This window comes from Labeo rohita, chromosome 5, assembly GCF_022985175.1.
Source record: "Labeo rohita strain BAU-BD-2019 chromosome 5, IGBB_LRoh.1.0, whole genome shotgun sequence".
Classification (NCBI taxonomy): Eukaryota; Metazoa; Chordata; class Actinopteri; order Cypriniformes; family Cyprinidae; genus Labeo; species Labeo rohita.
In genome coordinates, this window is record NC_066873.1 from 7971114 (window position 1) to 7988820 (window position 17707).

The following is a 17707-nucleotide window of genomic DNA, read 5'->3' on the forward strand; positions in this document are numbered from 1 at the left end:
TTTTTGCAGCTGGCACCTAGCACCAGTCTTATGGTTAAAACCTATAGTTATATCAATAAAATTGTCATTGGAATCAAAAAGAAAAGGTTTTTGTGTGTGTGTTAGCCCTACTGGCAAAAATGTTTAGATATTTTCACCATGGCAAAATGTCATATACATATTTAATGTATTAATATATACATATTTGTCATATACAAATGAAAATTTTCAACTTATATATTGACACTGACTGCTTACTATACAAAAATGTAGTTTTTTTATTTATTTATTTTTTTATGTAGCTAAGTACCACACTGAGCTGTTTAGATACAGTTTTCAACAGTAATGTTCAGTGTTTACTGGGAAAAGTCAATACTGCAGTACACAGAAAACAAATACACACGTGTATGCATACAGTACATGTGAAGGCATCTATAGAGAACAGAAATTTGTTTGATTGGTGAGATTGTGATTGCTATTTCATTACTATAGTAAATCATTTGCCAATTTAGCAGACATCACAAACACTGCATGTATGTCAGATATTTATGGAATATATTTGTATGTCTGACATATTTTAACAATAGAATGGATCATTTTGCATGTGATGGCTCACACAATGAAAGAAGGTTTAGAAGTGAAAAGTTTGGCAGTTTTAATAGGAATCAGCTCATCAGTTTTGGTCAGCAGGCCATGTGCATGTAGTTATTGTGCAAACTGTAGACAGTTGTACTTAATCTTTTGTACACATGCGTCAGACAACACTTAAATAAGATATCCAAATCTGAAGTGAATAACAAACTAGTTGTTCGGAGATTTAAATGTAACATTTTAAGGGGCAAAAAGCTAATGCGCAATTGAGCAATTGAGAAAACTCTAAATAATGGTAACGTTGTTGGACATGCAGCCAACCCAGAGAAACAGACCTACACCGGTCATAAATGTGTATTTTCAGGATGTTCTTTTAAGGCCTTGGATGAAATGGCTCCATACCACAGTACGCTTCTTATGGCTTCCAATGAATGAAATTATCATGGAATAAAATGATACGTGTCCTTGGGGTCTGTCAATTCAGCCTCACGCTATATATATATATATATATATATATATATATATATATATATATATATATATATATATATATAGTACGGTGCGTCTCATATTGCCCATTCAGCACTCTACCCACAACAGTGGGAGGGGCGATCGACGTTGTCACAGTGTACGGGTTGTATTAAATAATTGTTTTTTAAAACAACAGAAATAAACAGTAAAAACAAGGGACTTGAGTATAAAGACCTATAGGCAACAAACGTTAAAAAGCAAATGATATAAACGGGTTCACTCAGTCATACATAATTGTAAAAAGCCCCCACTGTTTACGTCTGCGAAACGCATCTCACATGATTAAAAGTGAACGGTCGCCGCCTACAGGCCAGTAAGTGCACTACATTTTACTGAAGAGAAAGCTGTTAAAAACAATCGAAATCATCCAATAATTTTACGTTGTAAAACTTATGCTTGCTCAGTACTTTGAAATTTATGAAACATCCTTTTTCGTGAGGACTTAATTACATTAACGTAAAAAACGAATATCGCTTCTTAGAATAAATTGCATCGTTGTATTCCTTATTTGCAAAGGCCTAAATAAATCAAATGCGTCTGCACCAGAAACGGCACGTTATTGAATTACTGTAGCCAGTTTTCCTTATTTCTTTGCCCTTTTAGCATTCATTTGCACCTCCAAGTTTAAAAAAAAAAAAAAAAAAAAAAAAAAAAAAGCCGCAGTTAGAATTGTGCTTACAGACCCCAACAAGCGGTTATATTTAGCTAATTGAAAGAGCATGGTCCCAACAAGAGTCAACTGAAACAAGGCAAAAGACTATTAAACTGAGGAGATTCAATGTGTGTAGTAAAACATGTTGGCTTTTCCATTTCTAAAAAGTTTCATACAAGTATAAACAATTAATAAGTTAAGAATAGGTCTTCAACCCTGCTCCTGGGGACCCACTTTACTGCAGAGTTTTGGGAAAAAGAACCCCCCCCCCCACACACAACCCCCAAACACTATTGTGGCTTGCTATGAAGGACACATTGCTGAAGTCTTAAAATGTTAAAATGTTTATTTGAAAGTTCAAATGTACAAGATTGCATAAACACTTTGAAATCACCCATCAACATTGAGATCACCTTTACTCAGGACATGGCAGTGCAGATGAAAAATCTGTAAAACATCTCAAACGATAAAAGTTGCAATAGTAAAAGCATGCATAAGTTACAATTTTTACAAGGCAGCACACAGTGCTTGAGTCTCTTCAACAATCCCACACTATGAGATTTGCTTGGCCAGGTCCTTGATCAAGGATGACTTAAGCTGAGAAATTGAGGCAATTCTCATCTGCTTCTGACTAGAGTACTTGTTCTTCACAGCCTGGAGAAGAAAGCAAACACTCTTTAGCAGGTCACATTAACAAAGCCTCATTCTAGAGGCCAAACAGCTACTTGAATCAAACAGGCCAGTTGTGCGTCTGGCTGAATCCACTCACCAGATGCTTTGAAAGCCCCTCATTGACTCTAACAACATTTTTGGCAATATGCTGCATCACAGGAACCAGTGTGTCTTCGGTGTAGCCCATATAATGCTGAAGAGTAGGGGTCTGCAAGTGTCAGATGGAAGGTTCAGAATTAAAAGTGCAAGTACACCCAACCCCAAAGCCAAAAGAAAAATACTGCCCAAAAACTGACCCAGTCACCACAGCTGAAGACCTTAAGAGTGAGGGCATAAGCTGCGCTAGCAACCTGGGAGGGAGGAAAGTGGACCATATCGTAGTCAACCATGGTGAGCTCCAGGAAGTACTTGGCCAATGTGTGATGCTCTGCAGTAACCTGCAAAACAAACCAGTTGTTAAAATGCTAGGAGAACACGCAACTTAACAGAAGTGCTTCAAGAAGGAGACAGGTAAACAAGCTTACATCTCCAATCTTGGAGGCTCTCCTAAGGAACTGTAGTGGCAGAGGTCTCCCAAAACTGAAGTTGAGGACTCTGAGGATTTTCATTTCCATCTCCCGGATCTGACCGGTAGTATAGGCACGGTCAGTCACAAAAGCGAAATCTGCAATCTCTGGTGGGTACATCTCTTCATACTTTGAGGCAATGAACATGGCTGTTACACCAACAAGCTGGAGCTGCTTCTTTGGAACTGGATGATCCTGATTGAGGGACAAATTGAGGGCGTTTTTATATTTAAAAAAAAAAAAAAAAAAAAAAAAAAAAAAAAAAGTATATAAAATCAAAAAAATAAAGCTTAAGACACACAAACCAAAATGGGAACAGGACCAACCTGAAGGAAGCGGTCGATGATTGCGACAGTCATGTACATGGTTTCCTGAAGCAGCCTAAACTTAATTTGGACTTGCACAAGCCAGTCAATAAGAATTGCACGCATATTTCCGGTAACTTCCTTTCCTTCCAGGTATTTTGGCTTAACAGCTTGCTCAGTCTACAAGAGAAAAATGGAAGAGCTTAACATTTTTTCCCTCCCCCCCAAAACAAAAGTTAAGATAATCTAAAGCAGCAGCATATTCTTTGCAAACCTCAAGCTGACGGAGATACAAATAGATGTCCTTGACATATTCACTGCAAAGCATGGGATTATCATAGTCATCTGCATCCACATCCTTGATATTAAGCAAAACATCAGAGAACGCCTGACACAGGTCATCCGAAGCACAGCCAGAGGTCTCCATGGGAACAGGAGAGGAGGGCTCGGATAAAAGCTACAAAAAAAAAAAAAAAAAAAAAAAAAAAAAAAAAAAAAAAAAAAAACTCAAATTCATATTTGTGCATCAAGGTAGAACAGGAGAACGGACACTTCAAGAATTCAAAACTTAGTCTTGCATCTGAAACCTTCAAGGCCAGACACAGTGGGCATTGACCCCTGCTGGCTGATATTAGAAATACACAGCAGTGAGCATGACAGCCATTCAGAAGGACATTTACACCAAGAACAAGCAGGAAGTTCTAATCTAGAGGATTTACCAGTGACTGCTTAGTTTTAGATTGATATTTTGCCTTTTAAATGGCTTAATGCATTGAGCAATTTAAAAAAAAAAAAAAAAAAAAAAAAAAAAAAAAAAAAAAAAAAAAAAAGGCCCTCAAAAACGTGGCAGTCCATCTCATGTATTTCAAGGGTGCCCAGAACTTTAGTCACAGTGGTAAATAGTTTAAACTTCGCCTTTTACATTTTACTCCAAGTATGCATTGGCCCCATCCCCTGAAATGTGCCAGAAGATTTGGGAAGTGATAACATTAAGAAAACGTGTCCAAGACACCTGTGTCTATACAAGTGCCACAAATGAGTGTGGATATTACAGAAGCACCAGTAAATCTCTCACTTTGTGGTTTAGTAGGCTACCATTTCCCATAATGACCATCTGCTGCTCACCTGAACATCATGCTGAATTTTAGGAGACTCCTTTTTGGGCTGTTGAACCACAGGTGCCTTCTCAGCCACTACCTCCACCTTGGGTGCAACCTTTACCTCCTGTTTTAAATTGTACAACAGGGATTAGACAAAGACAGACAGCTGAAATAAATGTCTGGAGAACACGGGCAGAAGTTACCTTTTTCTTCAAAGCCTGTCGTGTCTGCGGATTGTTTCCAATCTCCCCCAGCGCGGCCCGGGGTCTGAGTCCGGGCTTGTTCGCTACAGCTGCTTTTCCGGGCAGAGCGCTCTGATTCTCGCTGCTGGCCAGGCGAGTGTTCTGGAAGAGGACCACAAGTCACTCGTGCATAAAGAGTGGATTGGTTTATCGGGTCAGTTATCTTAAACTGAAAATCACACTACATTTCGCCATTTAAGATTCAACAGGATCAAGTTTGAATTCTAACGAGTGCTGAATAAACTTGAGCTCACACGTAACGTTACTAATTACACGAGGATGGAAGGTATATTAGCACAAACCAATTGCAAGAACACCAGAGTAAACCAAACATGCTCTTTAAATAACGCAATGCCACTCAAGTGTTCTAATGCAAAACCTGCATAGGAAGACCTCTCGAATACTTAGAAGTACTAACACGAAAACAAAAAAAGCATGCTAACGCATTAACGTGCGAGATAAGAGAAACATTTCCGGGATTATCAAACCATTTAAAAACACCAAAAAGGGTAAACTGTATCGTCATGCAATAAAATAATCGTGATTAAACAAAAATAACTTACCCTTGTGACACGAAGAGCCATTATTAATTTCTTTTTAGAAGCTTGTTGCTGCGACTCGATGAACAAACTGATTGATTGTACTCAAGCGAGCTCGATATAACACTGGTTCTCCACTGTGGTTTAAATTGTCGCTCTTTCGAACGTGATTCGCTGGGTTCGAAAATCATTGAAATGTGATTGGCTCAGTCGCAGCTGCTTTCAATGCGTTACCAAGACAACTAATGACCACGTGACGTCAGGGGCGGGGATACCAGACGAACATGTTCTTCTTGTAGGGTACCGTAGTTTGTGTGCTTTCCACTGCCATCTTTAGATCTGGAGCGCGTGGCTGCAATTGCATTACCTAAATAAATACATTCCCGCCCTCGACAAGCTTTGTTCTCAAATAAATTGTATTTCTATGTTATTGCTCAAACTGAAAACACTGAGAACCCAATTTATGCTCCTCTTATGTGTATAACTACTTTATATATATTACTACTAAACTTTTAAAAAATCTGTAAAAATATAATTATTTAATAAATATAATTAATTAAAAATTTAAATAATACTATTTACTGCTACTATTACTAAAATCATTTAATATAATACAATTTGCATGGACCTAAACAACTGCACATACCACTCTAATGTATTTAGAGGCTTACACTGAAACTTTAATTGACAATACTTCTGTTGATGTGTTGTTGCAGATTAGACAAATAAACATTGACTTTAACTTGTAGTACATTTGTATTGGTGGTTTAATACATGTATTCAGCGTTTGAGCTTCCTTCATGAACTTTCTTCATGCTATTAGAAAATTTTTACAAATATTAAGGCGTGATTTCATATTCCCAGCCAACCCACATATCAGGACTAATGTCTTAACAATGAAACATAAATAAATAAGTATTTTTTGTCATTGTATTGCAGTTTATACTTAAATTTTATATTTATACACTGCCGTTCAAAACTTTGGGATTAGTAAGATTTTTTAATGCTTTTTAAGTAAGTTACTTATGCTCATTAAGGGTGCATTAACTTAAGCTAAAATACAGAAAACAGTAATATTGCAAATTATTATTGCAATTAAAATAACGTTCTTCAAATTTAATATACTTTAAAATATAGTTTATTCCTGTGATGTAAAGCTGAGTTTTCATCAGCCATTACTCCAGTCTTCAATGTTACATGACCCATTTTTATGTGTTAAATTGATAAAAAGACTGTAAAAACTGTTGTTTGTTAGATTTCTATTTTGAATAAATGCTGTTCTTTTAACTTTCTATTCATCAAAGAATCCTGATAAATGTATCACAGGTTCCCCTCCAAAAAATACAAATAAAAAAATAAATAAACCAACACTGATAATAAATCAGCATATCAGAAATCAGCTTTGCATTGCAGGAATTTTTATTTAAGTATTTTCTAATAGAGAACCAGTATTTTAAATTGTAATAAGATTTTACAATATTTATATCAAATAAATGCAGCCTTGGTGACCAAAAAAAAATAAAAAAATAAAAAAATAAATCGTACTGATCCCAAACTTTTGAATGGCAGTGTATAAATATAACATTTAATTATAAACTGCAATACAGTGACAAAATAAACAAACAAAACTTTTGATAATACCCATTTAAGTATTTATTTGTTTAATTTAATTTTTTTCACAAAAACATTACGTCATTGCTAAAAAAAAGAAAAAGCAAAATTTGTGGTCACAGTATAATAGAATATTTTATTGTGTTTATAACTGTTAGGAACAAGACAGACATTATAAAATAAGTTCTATACAAAAAAAAACAAAACAAAAACAAAAAAAACAAACAAAAAACAAAAGGAAGAGAGTAAAATTCCACCTTAAATCCCTTTATTTCTTAATATTTATATGTGTTAAAACAGCAGTTTACATGATACATGTGCCATCTTTATAATATTTCATGGACTCCATCTGTTGTGTCATAGTTAGAACTTCGTGGAATCCAGTGCTTAGGCCAGACATGTGCTGGAAGTAGGCTTCTTTTTCCAACTGAATAGTCAGATTATTAACACCAGCATCTTTCAACACGGCAGACACCTGAGAAGAATTTCAGTGAACACAATATGAATTGGTCAGTTAGTTATACACTGTTATTTTTATTATAAAATGTTAGAAATAACCAAAATAAAAAAAACGTCATTAATTTTAATTAATAAATAAAAAAAAAGAAGAGGAACAACTAATTAAATGTCTAACCCTTTGGTAAAATGGTAATACAAGCTGTGGAAAGCCCAAACAAAATACTGTAAATTTATAAACAGGCATACCTGTTGAATAACTCGCTGTTCCACTACATCAGACATGAGTTGGAGATGGATGGTTCCAGCAATGACACTGGCGGAATGTCTCCAGAAATGTGGATCACGGTAGGATAAAACACCTTCGATTTTCTGAATCTGTGACAAGCAAGCAAGCATTAAATAATATGCAATGTAAAGCATTCAATTTGATAATCCAAAATTTTAAGACACATTACCAGTAAAAAGTTTTAAATAATGTCTCTTATGCTCACCAAGGCTACAGCTATTTGATCAAAATACAGTAAAAAACGTAAAATTATGAAATATTATTACAATTAATTAAGAAATTACAATGAAAAACATTAATATACACATAGAAATAGAAAACTTATTTTAGATTGTAATATTTTACAACAGTACTGTTTTTACTGTATTTACACTTAATGTACACTTTTGACCGGTAATGTTTTTTTTTAATTTATACCTTTTCAAGTGCAAAGTTAAGGTCCTTTTCATGCTGAGGTGGCGTTCTCAGGAGAAGAACCTCACAGGCGTCCTTTAATAAAGGAATGACACTGAGAAAAATCAGTGTGGCAATAAAGAGCGAACAAATGGGATCTGCGATCAGCCATCCAAACTGTCTGATGAGAATAGTGGATATAATCACACCGACACTGCCCAGCGTGTCAGCAAGCACATGCAGAAACACTCCTGCAAATAGGAAATGGAAAATGTCATTCTTAAAAGGCAGAAAATCGGATTGCTAAATGATTATAGACCTCATTTCTGAACACACTCAAAACAGACCTACCTCGCATATTAGCATTCATTCCCCCTCCAGCAGACCCGTGAGAATGCCCATGGCCGTGAGAGTGACCGTGTCCTCCATGACTATGTCCATGTCCTCCATGGCTATGTTCTGCACTTCCATGCCCGTGCCCGTGGTGCGAGTGGGCGTGGTCATGCCCAGAGCAGCTACCTTTGGAGGCCCCATGGGAGTGTGCATGACTGAAGGCACAGATGCCCACCAGATTAACGAGGAGTCCACCAACCGACACCGGCTTTAAGGAACAAATGGATTGAGGACACGCATAAACATGAGGTGACATGATTCACTTGTGAAAACTGACTTTGTGTTACTTTTGTTTGTTCAACAACTGACAACAATGTCTTAGAGATTAGCTGTACATACCGTTAACATGTCTGTATTGATGTTTGGTGGATCGATGAGTCTGGTGACTGACTCCACAAACACAAAAAAAGCTATGACCATGAGGAACAGGCCATTGATAAACCCAGAAAGGATCTCCACACGACCGTACCTGAAATGAGACAAGCCGCACTGTTACTAAAAAGACAGAACACAACTGCATCATGTTCAGCAATCAGCGCTCCTGCACCAATGAGCTTCCAAGGCTTTTCCATCAAGAATGATTACTGGATCATTAAAAAAAAAATTATTTCTGATTCTGACTAATTTCTTGGTGAATCATTCTGACTGTTATGTGAACCAGTTTGATCAACTCTCAAAACTACAACTTGTTCACAGATTAAACACAGCTATGACAACAATCACATTTTCAGAAGTGATCACAGAAACACAACTCAGGATGTAGAATCAAACTTCAAAAGGGAAATTGGTTCATTTAAACAGAAATCAGTAAACAGCAATTACACAAGCAAACTAATTTTTTTTTTTTAAATTTTCTACATTGCGGTGTGGTTACTAATGTGTTCTAGGTGGATGCTTACTGGATCCACTCCCAGGTATTTATGACTATTTGTTCTCTGGACATGTCTCAGGTCCCTCCTTCACTAAAAAGTTTGAATTACACTACACAAATTTTGGCCAGATTTTTGCTCTCATTTGCAATCTGAAAACTTGTGTGTGACTTGCTGAAGGTCAAAGCAAGACTGCAGATTTTGCACAGATCTCACAGAATATCAGGTAGAGTACAACATCAGACTAGATTCCATTACAGTCAGTGGTTAACAAACCTGTTTGACATTTTCAGCCAATTTAAAATTGTCACGTCCTAACAACGAGGTGTGAGTTTCAGTTTGGAACAACTTGAAAGTCTGACAGTGTGTGATCCCCAATCATTCAATTTTTCTTTGTAACCATTTGCAAAGTAAACAAGTCTATGATGGCCCATGTTTTAAAACCGGTTAAGCTCACAAACGAGTCGCTTTCAAACCAAGCAGCTTTTTGATGGTCAGTGTGACTAACTTGAAAATAAGTGAAATCTGTAACTCATAGATTCCTATTTCAGTGACTGGATTTTGTGAAATTTCACAGAGCAATTTGTTCTTCAAATTAGCACATCCTTACCCATAGGAATAAATCCTGGTTGCTTTCCATCTGGTCATGAGGGCAGCAAACAACCCCAGAACCAAAGCCGAGCAGTCAAACAGCATGTGGAAGCCATCAGAAATCAGCCCCAGACTATTGGTCCACACACCATAGAAGAGCTCCACAAATGTGAAGGCCTGAAATAAGATCAACATAATTGTTAATATACTGTTAAAAGTTACATCTTGGAAAGTTAAATCAAACACACAGTTAAAGTAGAAGACCACAGGGTTTACAATTTCCATGAAAAGAGGGGTTAAAATTTTATTTTAATGCTACAATGCTCTGTAGACTAGAACATTTGAACTACATACAATCATTTCCTGTAAATATAACTTATTTGAAAAAAAAAACAAAAATTCTAAGCTAATAATATTAAAGAATTTAAATTAAGTGTTCTCTACACTCATTGATTAAAATCGAATAAAAACATGAGCTAATGTACCAGGTTAAGACATAGGAAGTAGAAGATCTGTCGTGAATCATATTCCTCTAGGATCTGTTTGAGCGAGTCTTTGATGAAGCGAGGCAGAGACTGGGACGTGTGCTGAAGCGCATCTCCCATGAAGTTGTAAAGAGGAGTTCCTTCAGGGGAATAACCCACCAATGTTCCCTTCTGACCCTTTGAAGATGGGGCTGACAGGATGCTATCAGCTGAAAACATCAAATGGTTCAGTCAGTTAGGAAGAAGCAAAATGTACTGTTTCAATACAGTAAATGGGTTAACATGTAAAACACTGTTATAAGAATTTTTGCTTCTATTTTTTAGCACAAACTCAGAGTGGTTCTATAATGGGGAAAAAATATAAATCTTTCAAACACATTCTTTACATTAAACCTTTTTTTCAGAGATACTAACTTACCCATGATGAAGAAGCAGGCGCTAACTAGTACTCCACCAGATAGCACATGTTCAGTGCTACTTTGCGGTTTACTCATGGCTCTGAGCTGGTCAGTTAGCGGGTGGGTCCAGAAGTTTGCCAGCAGCAGGCCACTGAGGAACAGGAAAATGGAGCCATATCGAGCGCAGCGTGAGGTTTCCAGCTTTGCTGTGCAGATGGACTCCACGTAAAAGTCCAGTATCATCACAGAGAAGATGATCATGGCGAATGGCAAGATGAGGCCAGACCAGGATTCCACCTTGCTCTGAGGATTTTCATTTTAGAAATGTCAAGAACTTACAGAACTGTCTGCATCATTCAAAATGTATTTCATAATTTTACACTGATTTACACTCTCAACTAAATGATTTCCATTGAAATTGAAGTTTTGAGGTTATTCTAGATATCTATAAAAATATCTAGTGTACTTCTAGAACTTGTTTAAATAAACTCATTTAAAGACTGCAGTCTCTCTCATGCAGTAAACAGAATAAAAAAAATAATGATGTTACATGGTCACAGTGGCACAAACAAAGCATAAGCTTTGTAAAATGAGGATGTCCCTCCTATTAAATTAGAAATACTGTCTCCAACTAGTAACAAGAAAGCTAATTTTAATTTGACACTTTTTATACATTATGTTGCATCCCCAATGTCATTTTCCAGGTCTAGAAAAAACAGTTTTCAAATTTGCTGAGCCCCCTTGCTGAGTTGAGAACCACTGCAAAGAAAGCTTCTGCTGGTCCTTACCTCAGTGGTTGCAGACAGCACTATGACCCAGGGAAGTAGAACTACAGCTGACACCAGGTTAGATAAAGCATATAGGCGTTTTGCGCCCCCAATCTCCACTGATAATTTTCTAGAAGCTGTGTTGAAGGCCACCTTCAGGCACAGAGCTAGAACCAGAAGAACCACTCCACCCTGTTCAGAAAATGAAAGTTAATCACCATGATCTCGCTGATCCTTCATCTGAGCACAAGATCAGTGAGTAAATGAGTCTGTATTGCAGTAAACAATGACAACACTCAAGAGCAGCATTAAAGGTTTTTTTTTTTTTTTTTAAAGTGATCAAAAACACACCTTGTGGTCCGCCACACCTAAAAATGCAATTCCTGTGTACAGCGCATGGGTAAGAGCACTGTCATGGTGTCCTTCAGCTATATTAAATAGGGTTAAGGATTCTACTGTTGTAGATAGCACCAAAATGTAAAAATTGCCAAATATTAGGGGTGTAACAATATATTGCAAATCAAAAATTTAACAATATATACTGTGAAGAGTGACACTCTTTCTTTCTCTTGATATATCGTGTAAAGTTCACCTAAAATGAAAAGTTAGAAATTTAATTTAACATTAATTATGGTAAATAAGTAAATTAAAAATAAAATACATTATTTATTAAAATACAATATTAAAACCTTTTTTTTATTTAGTCAACGACAGAAAGCAAATGTGTGTGTATTTTTAGCTAAGCAGAATCATGAATATTTCTGTTCTGGTGTTACCACTGCCCTGTGCATGGTGGAGAAGAACCAAAGTCCAAACTTAAGTTCACCCTGATGTAATACCAAATTTTGTTAACTGTTTATATACGTCTTATGATTAAAAAAATAGCATTTTACTTTATTTTGCCTTTGGTTTTGCTTTTGAAAAGTATTGTAAGAGTATTGTATTGAGAGACCAAATCATGACTTGAGTGGATTGTTACACCTTTACAAAATATACAGTCATGATGGTATTGTGAACAATTTAACTGTAAATGTTGACTTTCCTTTCCTGTAAACAATCATTATTTTAATGTTCTGCCTGCATGGTGTCATAAAATTACATATTCTACCTTGATGTAATAACAGTAAACACATTTCTGGTCCTTAAAGGATACGGTGCTCTGCCATCTTCGCCATGAGATCATCATTATCAAAGAGCAAAAGGCAGATCACAGCAATTATGAAGAAAGCAGCACCCCTCGTCTATAAAAAGAAACAGAGCACAAGGAAATGCATCAGCTAGTATATATGGCTCATTCTACATTTACATTTATTCATTTAACAAACGCTTTTATACAAAGAGACTGAGAACTGAAGAATACAAGCGATTTATCATAAAGAGGCAATAAATATGAGAAATGCTTTAAACACACAGTTTCACAAATTGCTTAGAATAGTATAAACTAGAACAGAGAGGGATTGAGGAATAGTGAAATGCAGGATAAAGTGCACACAAAAGAGGTGAGTTTTCAGTTCGTTCTTCTGAGAAACAGTTCAGGGCCCATATTCGTAAAGCTTCTAAGAATTTTCTCAGAAAGCTCCTAATTTAGCTAAAAAAATCCTACATAGGGGTCTTAGCTTAAGAGTGATTCAGGACCAATCTAAGAGCAATTCTGAGTTAGGAAAAGACAAAAACTTTTATCTTAGTAAGAACCCCGTTGCTAGCTATGATACAGCCGTTTGAAGACTATGATTGGTTGGTTGTCCAAGAAGGAAATAAAAGAGTAAAAGTGAAATAAAAGTGTAGGGTCTATTATAAGACTTCACTTTGAAATTATAGGCGTAATTTTTCCTGTTAAACCATACACACACACACACACACACACACACACATTTGTGTGTTTATATATTCTTTATTTTTTATTTACCATGCTGTTAATGTTGAACTTAACGTATTTGATAGGAAATTAACAGCGACACAATAAGGCAATTGTTTGTGTGATCTCTTTGGTTATAGAAGGTTGTAACAGACTCAAATCATCACTGCTGCATAGTTGCATTTTTTCCAGTTGCCAAATATCTTAATGTAATTAATGTAGTGATTACTTCCATTTCTGGCACTATGGCATTTCTGTGCTGTGTCAGGGATGTTAGCACATGTCTAAGACATTTGGTCACAAACATGATCCCTGCACGATCTAATGTGCAGCTTCTTATTAACTTACATGCATTGTGTGCAACATATTTCTTTTCCCTCTTCAAGTTTTGCCAATTTTCTCCAATGCAAAAGAAACTCTTAAGCCTCTTAAAAGTCTTTGTCCGTACTCCTGACAATTTTAGACCTTAAGACCTCTTTTAGAGTTAAGATGCTTTCTGAATTACTTTTTCTTTAGTAAGATCTTTTTTTTTAATTTTAAGAGGAAACAACCACATTTCTAAGAATTTTCTTTGAATTTTGTCACTAGGAACAACCCTTTGCACTATGAACTTTCACGAATATGGGCCCTGATTTCTCTAGAGTTCTGACCTTAGAGGGTCCCCCTCCAGAGCTGGTGAAGAGAACGCTGAGGAGAGAGATCGCCACCACGTCACTGTGCTCAAACAGCAAAAGGGTCCTGAAAGAAATCACATCTGTTTAGGCCAAATGCTTGTTAAATAACAAGACAGAGAGGGGAAGATTTTTAGATTTATAGGTTATTAGATTGAGATATTTTAGATTTAGGCCAAAGACATACCTGAGTGGTCCACAGAGTGTCAACCCAAAGAAACCCAAGAGGGAGATGACACAGCTCATGACAGCATGCTTGAGGATTTTAATCCACTGCAATCAGATGTTAAACAGATGAAATTTTATGTTCAAAATAGGGACAAAGTCCACATGAAATGGCATTATCAAATCAACATCTAATTCTATAACATTCTAACTACATTTCTGCTATAACTTTTGATACAATAAACATTAAACAGTACTAAATAGTTGATGTCAGTTGAAAAGAAAAGCTTTTTCAGAGGTTGAGCAAGTTAATTCACAACAACACTTTTTTTTCTTCCTTTGGAACAACGTTCATTGATGAATCGTGTAAAATTAGATCAGGAAACAGTGTCTTATTGCCTCTAAATCGTTAGTTCCCCTAAACATTTCGGTTGTCATTTACTCACCCTCATGTTGTTCCAATCTTCAAAACACAAATGCAGATATCTTTAATGAAACCTCAAATATTTCTGTTCCTTTGTTTCAAACAACCAAAACTTTGACACTTCAGAATGTTCATAAAGCATTGTAAAAATAATACATTGCATTATACTACTTAATATGGATCACTCTTACAATGTTTTTTTGTACTTTTTAATGTGTGAAAGTTTGGGTTTTGTGTACTTTCAATGGATGGACTAAAAGCATGAGAGAATATTAAAAACACGAACAGAAGAGTTACAAGGGTGAGTAAACGATGACAGCAATTGACTTTTTGCTGAACTAACCCCTTAAGCATTAAGAACTTCAAAATTGAGGAATTTAACAGTTAACCTAGAACGAGAAGAACATTCTACCTGTCTCTTGGGGATAATTTTTCCAGATGAAAATGGCTTTTGAAAGAAAACCAGTATCACTGCACACCTATGCCGAAAAGTGGAGATATTTATGTTAGCAAAAAACGTAAACAATCATGGCATTTAAATTCCTTAATATATTTATTATTTGATGTCATTCCTTACCCCATTTTCAAAATAAAAAGAAACTGTACAATGTGCACAACTTTGAGGAGGTCATATGACTCAAATATCCCAAAAGCCTTCAGCAGCTTGGTAAAGTAGAGTAATACTATGTACCGGGTCAGTCTGGGAAAAAAACAAAAACATTCAAGTACAAAAGTAAAAACTGACAAAAACAAGTTGTGCTGCTCTTACTAAAAACTACAACGTTATCACAATAACAATACCACAAAACTCATTGCAATGCAATGGGTTTTGGACACTACCATCATGGTAAAACCACAGTAAACAAGCAAGGCAATGAATATACCTTACAATAAAGTATTGTGGCTGTACCATGGTATACTGTCAGTCATGCATCACATAGTAATATTGGGGTACTTTGAAATCATACAATGAAGGAATTGGTACTCGTAGGTACTTCCAAGAACACTAGAGTATTATTAGTAAGGCATCCATTAGTTGTACTGTAAACGTCATCAAGGCAACACCATATTTTGCACATTACCATGATGGTAAATTAACGTTATTCCTTGAGGCACTATGCATACACCATGGCTTATAAATACAATAATCATACAGGACAATGCTACAATATATATTAAAGTAACTTGGTATCACCACCTCATAACATCAATGCAACATGGTACTGCCACAGTACTTGTTTATGAGTGAATACACAGACTCTAGTCTTACCTGGCATTTGGAGCCTCCACTCGCCCCAGCTTCCCACCTGAGATAACATTACTACTGTATTTTTCATCCATGCTTCTGATGTGTGCGTTTATTTCTTAGATCGTTCACTGTTCTTCTATTTGACAGCTCATCATTAAGAAGGAAAAGCTGTTGTGGCTTACTGTGTTAGCCTGTTTAGACAGCTGAAACCGATAATAACCGCACAATTGAAGGCTCTTTGGTGGTACCGAAATCGCTCATGTACTGCTGACCCACAGCGCCAAAGCCTGGAATAAAAACCGTTGATTTTCGAAATACATAGTTAATAAAACTAGTCTGTTTTTACTAGCTAGCAGCTACATAATAAAGTGATGTGGTAGTTAAAGTGACGTGAACATTTCCCCACATATGGCTTCCATCTGTGACGCATTTCAAAATAAAAGTCAACTTCCGTGTAACGCTCAGTATAATCATCGAGTCAAAAATATTTACATTAAATATATTCTACTATAAATAATAATTATCCATAAAAATCTGTTTCTAATTTTGTTTTATGTAAAGTGAACCTTGACTATATAATTTTATATGTCTTCTGAATTAAACATTGTGCGTTCAGTTGCTTTGCAAATCGATTGTGTATTTAACGAATGATCCAAGTATGAATATGTTGTGATGTTATTGACAAAATATGCTATTTTTATTATTATTATTATTATTATTATTTGCCTAAGTAAAATAAATGTATATGAGTGCCTCATGATTTTCATTTAAATATTTTTGTTTACGTTTATATTACTATATAAATATACTATAAATATACTATACAATATAAAACTCTGTGTTCGCGCCTCCCATACAGTGGTGGGGAATCAGCGGTGGTTCCTTCTGTAGGTTAGATGGTTACAGTATAGCAGCATGTGACTGAGTGAGTGAGTGAGTCATTAAATAATTTATTCAACTGATTCGGGTTAATGTTGCTCTAAGACGCACAATGGTTGATCCTGGCTTTGACTGGAACTATTTTCTTTGGCGGAGCAAAATATATAAAGTAACAGGCAATGTGTAAGTTAGGCTACTTAGTATGATATGCCTATTAATATTTTAGTAGGAATTAGCTCAATAGGCTAATTTATACATTTTTCAGGTTGCAGATCATGGTTGAAAGCAAGATCATGGATATTAGCTGACGTCTAATAAAATTAAAAGGTAGGCCTACATCTGAGGTCTGCTCACAATCTCACTGCCAAATCATTCAGTGCATAAAACAACATTAAACATGTTTATTTGTATTCCTACAAGGTGAATAATGTGTTGAATGTGTTATTTGTTTAGTACAGGTTCTAGATGGAAGCCATGACGTCAGAGGTACGTAAATGGCCATGACCTTCGTATTGCTCGCTCATATATCTCCATAATGTTCTGCACAGAAAAGGTCAAGTGAATAGACTGTATCCTTAATGTCTGCAGTTGTCACTTGATTTTGTTGCCAAGAGCAGTGGCCTTTTAGATATGGTTAGAGGTCCTAAGAGTCTGCTGCAGAGGAAGAAATGTGCAATTTTCTTCCTATCTTAAATTATTTTAAGAGGTATAAAAGCATGTAAATGCAATTAAACACATGAAAATGAAATACACTGAAAACAGCTTAGGAAGATCCTTGGAGTTCCTCATTGTACTCATGAGGTTCAGTGAGATAACATAATTAATTTTTCAACAGGGGTGATTAGAACAGCCTGATTTATCTCAAAGTCTTAATGTCAGTATTGCTGCATTAGGCATTTATGTTTTCTATATAAAAAAATGGCAGGGAGATGTGTAGTAGTCCAACCCCCCTCAGAGGGGCAGTGCAAATAAAATAAAATAAAATAAAATAGCTACAATTTTATAGTTCTATAATTTTATAGTTATTTTTATAGT

The 17707-nt window shown here is 35.8% G+C and overlaps 2 protein-coding genes across 2 annotated transcripts; both read right to left on the reverse strand.

Annotated features, from left to right (window-relative positions):
• Positions 1-2081: 2081 nt before the first annotated feature.
• ccnb1 (cyclin B1) lies at positions 2082-5362 on the reverse strand. The gene is made up of 9 exons (XM_051108717.1): positions 5202-5362; positions 4600-4740; positions 4422-4520; positions 3571-3753; positions 3318-3476; positions 2950-3186; positions 2722-2862; positions 2523-2633; positions 2082-2407 (listed from the first exon to the last, which is right to left on the reverse strand). The coding sequence occupies exons 1-9, from the start codon at positions 5220-5222 to the stop codon at positions 2306-2308; spliced, it is 1194 nt and encodes a 397-aa protein (XP_050964674.1). The 5' UTR covers positions 5223-5362; the 3' UTR covers positions 2082-2305.
• A 1677-nt stretch (positions 5363-7039) lies between these two features.
• slc30a5 (solute carrier family 30 member 5) lies at positions 7040-16221 on the reverse strand. Its single transcript, XM_051111022.1, has 16 exons — positions 15815-16221; positions 15122-15244; positions 14957-15023; positions 14143-14228; positions 13935-14022; positions 12583-12670; positions 11781-11857; positions 11451-11621; positions 10683-10965; positions 10265-10473; positions 9799-9956; positions 8659-8788; positions 8278-8527; positions 7951-8177; positions 7494-7622; positions 7040-7263 (listed from the first exon to the last, which is right to left on the reverse strand). Exons 1-16 carry the CDS (start codon positions 15883-15885, stop codon positions 7093-7095), a joined length of 2328 nt encoding a protein of 775 aa, XP_050966979.1. The 5' UTR covers positions 15886-16221; the 3' UTR covers positions 7040-7092.
• Positions 16222-17707: the final 1486 nt, after the last annotated feature.

What these genes read in the sequence shown, in the direction of transcription:
- slc30a5 (XM_051111022.1), bottom strand. Translation starts at nt 15,885, where the DNA reads ATGGATGAAAAATACAGTAGTAATGTTATCTCAGGTGGGAAGCTGGGG. An exon ending in CTTTTTATTTTGAAAATGGG is followed by an intron (nt 15,024 to 15,121) that starts GTAAGGAATGAC and finishes TTTTCGGCATAG; the next exon opens with GTGTGCAGTGATACTGGTTT. An exon ending in CGCCTGCTTCTTCATCATGG is followed by an intron (nt 10,474 to 10,682) that starts GTAAGTTAGTAT and finishes TGATGTTTTCAG; the next exon opens with CTGATAGCATCCTGTCAGCC.
- ccnb1 (XM_051108717.1), bottom strand. Translation starts at nt 5,222, where the DNA reads ATGGCTCTTCGTGTCACAAGG. An exon ending in TGGCTCTTCGTGTCACAAGG is followed by an intron (nt 4,741 to 5,201) that starts GTAAGTTATTTT and finishes GTCCTCTTCCAG; the next exon opens with AACACTCGCCTGGCCAGCAG. An exon ending in TCTTCAGCTGTGGTGACTGG is followed by an intron (nt 2,634 to 2,721) that starts GTCAGTTTTTGG and finishes TGACACTTGCAG; the next exon opens with ACCCCTACTCTTCAGCATTA.